This window comes from Melanaphis sacchari, unplaced genomic scaffold (assembly GCF_002803265.2).
Source record: "Melanaphis sacchari strain LSU unplaced genomic scaffold, SCAv2.0 Contig225_pilon_pilon, whole genome shotgun sequence".
In the NCBI taxonomy this organism is placed as follows: domain Eukaryota; kingdom Metazoa; phylum Arthropoda; class Insecta; order Hemiptera; family Aphididae; genus Melanaphis; species Melanaphis sacchari.
The window spans coordinates 448226-454160 of NW_020271102.1; the positions used below are offsets into that span (position 1 = coordinate 448226).

General features: G+C 23.0%; 1 protein-coding gene across 1 annotated transcript; it reads right to left on the bottom strand.

The window, feature by feature from the left end:
* Positions 1 to 865: 865 nt before the first annotated feature.
* Positions 866 to 4872, bottom strand: LOC112594252 (farnesol dehydrogenase-like; the record flags this gene model as incomplete). Its single annotated transcript, XM_025338942.1, is given in 5 exon segments — positions 866 to 1054; positions 1564 to 1698; positions 2160 to 2292; positions 2586 to 2712; positions 4704 to 4872. Coding segments are annotated over 5 exon segments (630 nt in total), but the record flags the coding sequence as incomplete, so codon positions are not given.
* Positions 4873 to 5935: the final 1063 nt, after the last annotated feature.

The following is a 5935-nucleotide window of genomic DNA, read 5'->3' on the forward strand; positions in this document are numbered from 1 at the left end:
TGTATGAACATTTTATGTAAGCATATACGTTTTTCAAACATGTATATAGGATTAAAACTAGATACTTCGACATTTTGAAATTCGAAAAATGGCATGTATAAAAAAATCAATAATATAAATCAAATGACATTTTTTAAAATCTATGTAATATACTGCAGTTAGAGGAGTGAGTAATTAAATATGTATAGCATAAAAATGTATTAAAAGTTACGTGTACTAAGTATTTATAATTAATATTTTGAAATAATCCAACTTAGTATTTACTATTTTTGTTGTTAAAAAACTAAAAAAAATTTTGAACTATTTATATTTTAATATTATATAATGATTAATGAACTTGATTGATTCCAAAAACTAGAGCCAGCTGGTTATACAATATAAAATATTATTACTATTATTAGTTATAAGTTTATTATTAAATAATAGTTCTTAATAAAATGAATTGGATTTCACACTATATATATTTATCAGTAATTCATTTAATTAAATCTATTGAGGAATCAAAATAATTTTCATAAAAACAAGTATTAAATGTGTAATTTTTTATTTTTTAAAAAGCTGTCTGGAAACTTAAACTATTGAAACAAATAATCGTATTATCGTAGCATATACATGAAACATATTACAAAAGAAACACCAAAAAATAAAATAAAATAAAATATCAAATACCTAGATTAATAGGTAATAAAATAATAAAAATTATGTAATTCATTACAATAATAAAATAATATAATGTAATATTGTTAGGAGTTTTATAAATATTTTTTTTTATTTAAAGGTATCTAAGATTTATAAGAATTATTTAAAGATAAGAATGGATTTTTTTTTAAGTATATAATAGGTACATATAGTATCCAAGACGGGATATGCATAAATTGGTTATATTTACTAAATGATAATCTTTATTCTTTAAACAGTGAAATATAAGCTATACTATTGTTTATATTCGAAGTTTAAAATACAGATGTGTATTAATCTTAATTGAAATCTAGACAACATTTTTCACAAAAGATATTGTATTCTCGCCTGTTGGCCTTATGATAATTTCGGAGACCTGTAAAAATTAAAAATACGAAGTACAAAAATACGTTAATAATAATTATATACTAAATAGTAATAAGTATCGAAAACAACAACCTAACACTACCGAGTAGTATTTGAGAGGCGGTGGGAAAATAATCCCAGGATATGTAAATCATCATTTGTAGTGTGAAGGAAAATCGTACCATTTCGGAAGTAGGTCATACAAATTGCGTACAAAATTTTGGGATCAAAAACCCACTTAAATAATATCGATTTGAGTCGTAAATTTAAGGCATAACAATTTGGAAAACTGTCATAAAAATCAATAATAGTATTAAATGTTGTATTTGAAAATTAAAATAAAAATATCAAGTATTAGTGAAATTGGAGTAACTTAATTTATAAAAGTACTTAACAATTAAGAAGTTACGCACAGAGATAACAAAAGATATTTTTTGATAAATTTATGTATAGATACTTTAAGTAGGTAAGTATCTAAAATTTATTATAATAGGCGTCTTTAAAAATATTTCGACTTACGTTAACACGCTGCGGTGCACTCAACGCGTACATAATAGCTTCAGCAATATCAATAGATTTCAACATTTTCACGCCTTCCAATAATTGACTAAGACTGTCAGTCATTTCGGTTTCTACTGCACCCGGACTAATACTCTAAAATTAAAACGATTAAAACTTTGTAAACTTGTAAAATTCAGTATGGTATATACATTTTTATTTAAATAGAATATTTTTTAATAGGTATAGATATTTTTATAATATAGCAGAAAAAAACAAGTAAGGTAAGTAAAGGTAAACCTCTTTAAGCTTGTTAAATTTTCATGTTGCTAAGTTTTACCAAGTATAATTTAAATACAATATAAATATTATATCTAAATATATGCCTGAGTAGTGAAGTTAATTATATTTAAAGTTTAAACATCTAAAGTAAAAATGAACTTTAAATATCGACTATACAAATAATAACAAAAATCGTACATTTGATTAATAACCTAACAAATTTATTATGATATCCATGTATAAATCATAATTTATAACCTGTAATTAATCAATACAATTTATGTATTGATATCTATCTATACAACCTGTAATAAACCTAAAATCTAATAAATTACCGTAACTCTAATGGGTAAGTTTTTCATGCCCATTAATTCTCTTAAATATTCTGTAATCGCAGTGATCCCATGTTTGGAAGCGCTATAAACTGACATATCTTTGAAAAATGGAAATATGTAATGACCTGCAACACTACAACAGAAGTTAATTTTATTAAGCTAACAATACATAAGTGATAAGTTATATTGTTATAAATGTTATAATTGTTATAAGCTTAGAAATAAATTAAAATTTATATCGTGGATTGATATTTGAAGTTATTCCATTAATACTCGACGAATCAATAAGTATTTCAAATTAAACTATAATAACTAATAACATCTGGACAAAAATACAATATATTTATCTTTATTTAAAGTTTAAAAGGTTACTTTAAAATATATTAACATCCTTATACGCTTTTATTAAATGTATTAAATAGTTACCTGTTAATATTTATGATGTGACCCTCTTTAATTTGTATTTCCTCCATAATTTTTATGGCCTCTCTGCTGCAAATGTTAGTGCCTATGACATTAGTGTCAAACATTTGTTTCCAATCATTTGTGTTTCCTGAAAGTTTTATAAAAGTAACAGTTTTTATTGGCTTTACAACAATTATTAATATTATTTCATAGTCTCATAAATAAATTATTGATTACAAATTCACATTTACTTGATACCTACTTCTGAAGATTATAATAAATATGAAAATATTTATTACTAATTTACTAAATTTAAAAATCATTAATAATTATTGTGAAATAAAGTTTTAGTTAATATTTTTTCAATTCTTTTAAGAATACCTATAATAATATCATTACAAAAATGGAAAAAATACCTAATACCTTTATAAATACATTTTATTAATTCAATTTTTTTTTAATGATAATCTACCATTACTCAACAAACGATTGTTAATAAGTGTCTATAATAGATAAACGTCAAACTGTGTACTGGTAAGAATGGTTACAAATAAAAATATTTTAAAGAATCTAAGTATTATAACATAATACTTTTAAATCGTTGTTTAGAAGTTTGGAACCCATCATATATAAATGACACGTTCTGAAACAGAATAATGTATTTAAATTATTTATTTTTTATATATAAGAGAATTGACCAATTATCAAAATTAAAGATAAAAATGTTAGTTTTAGCCCCTTTGTCCTTAACAAATATTGTAATGCCTAAGCAACTTATTTTAAGATTAATAACAAATTATTTTTTAATTATTTTTAAAGTCGAAGTAGTATAAAACTACGCGAGGAACTAATTAATATTTTATCTTTAACTTGATATTAGTTCAAATAACTCTTAAATTAAAAACAGTATAGTAAATGTAAAATTGTTTATATACAGAATATTCAGTTTTTTAATTAGGTATACATATGACCATTTTTAATTTACACTGTATATAATGTATGCATAACTTGCTAAATAATTGTGCAATCGTAAAAAAATAACAAACGAACACAGATAATGTTCTTAGATACCTTCAAGTTTTATAATAGGTCGATTTACTCTAATTTTTAAATGAACGGAGCTAAAGTGTTTTGCTGAGCATAAATTTGCTATGTTTTGTACTTTTAAGACGGAGACAACACATGCAGGTTTGGCATCCTCTGTGGATCTCCGTGGAAAATCAATATTATTATACGAGTTTTTTTTATAATAAATAGAAAGAAAATTTTAGTTGAATAACATATTATGTTTCAAGATTTTTTTTTGGAAACTTTTTTTATGCAGATAGTTTTTTTAAATGTTAAAGTTAGTCATTTTTTTTGTTTAAAGAATATGAAGACTGAAGAGTGACCTCCATTATTTGAAACATAGAGTCAACGTTTTTGGATCCAGGTTTATAATACATTTTTAACGTTAATGCACTTATCTTATTTTATTATGGTTAATGAATTAATATGAACAAATAAGCCATTCTATATTTAATAGTGACAGTGGCTAATTGCAATTGAACACGATAACACTTAAAACATGTGATTACAATTATTAGCTACTGCCGCTATATTAACCATAGAATATACCTTATTATGTATTATAAAATCATTTTTGTGATCTACAATTGATGTATTCTTTGATCTACTTGACCTATTTCACTTAGGTATTTATTGTATTTTAAATTTAATAATTAAGTTTTTTATTACATTAGAAAATCGACAAAATGACTCAGTAATACACTTCTAAATTATATACTATAGCTAATATCTACACGATTTAATATTATTCTAAATTATTTAAAAAAAATACAATAAAATTAAAGGTTATTTTTAAAATTTAAAATACTTAATTGCATACAATTTTATTTAAAGTTGAATTTTTGAAAAAAAATTAAATATATGCAATTCAATTAAAATGCCTTTACTTATTGTCTTATACTTTAATGTAAAATAATTACATTTAAATATTGTATTGATTTGTCACGGTAGTACAAAACTTGTAAATTAAAACACGTTCTTTAAATTTTTATATACTTTATTACGTATTATTTTACATACTTTATTCTTAATTATCTAAATACTATAAATTAATAAATTAGTTCAATTTACCTAACAAATCACTATGCTTCCAGACACCTGCATTATTAATTAGTACGTCCACCGATTTCAATGTTTTCTTTATCCAGTTAAAAGCTTCCAAAATATTTTCTTCCGAACACAAATCAACTTTATGGTAATAAAATTTTCCTAGTTTTCCTCTTAATTCGTTTTCTAACGCCTGAAAAAAATATTGGATTAAATACCATGTTTTATGCATTTAATTAATAGATCTAGAAAACTATAAATTTAAAATTTCGTGGAAATCATTCTGTCATATATTATTCATTGACTGTAACTTGTCATTAAGTGAAAACTGAATACTGTCATTTTCAGTAAAAGGCTGTACTAAGAATATTATTAAAAGATATATTATTGCAAATGAAAAATTTCCGAGCCCAAACTGTCAGTTATATTTCCAAGCGACATTTTATCATATTATTCATATTACATTATCAGAAATCAATAAATAAATCTAGACATATAAAATTCAAAAATCCCTTGAATAAATAACTAATCACAGGCGAAGCTGTGACGGGTCGGCTAATAATTTATATATTATTTATATTGAAAATAGTATTTTATTATTCAACAAGTAATATGGTTTGGGTTAAAAATATTTAAACTAAGAAAAATCTGTGTAAACAATATAATAATTTTATTACAATAATAGCGTTACTTATAATATTACTAGCTATATTATAATATAGGTACTAACGTACTGCAGAACAGTGCGAATAGATTCGTGGACTCGTAGTATAAATAGTTTGAAATCATTCTAAGTTTCAAGTGTTTACGAATTATTTATAGATTCAGAGTGGAACATTGAATAAATTGATTTTACAATGATACATGTGTATTTTATTTTTATGTAATCCCAGTTTTTGTCAAAATTAATTTTATTTTTTGGTGTAACTCAAAAACAAATTATCATAAATACTTGTAATTTTTGCAAAATGTTTATATGATCATTGTTCATGATGTACAATCAAATTTTCAAAATACTTTATCTGTTTTTGTGTTGTTTATATCTTTTGTAGACATTTAAAATTTTCCATTTTTTTTTTTTTTTTTTTTTATGTTTTAACGTGGAATAATAAAATAATTGTTGGTTAAAAATACTGCAACGTTCTCCTCATAAGTAATTTATATCGTACTAAATACTAAAACCAAAATATCTAAAAAAAAATTATACATAAGTAGGGCTTTTAAGTTCGTGCCTTAAACAATGCCTAAACAATCAC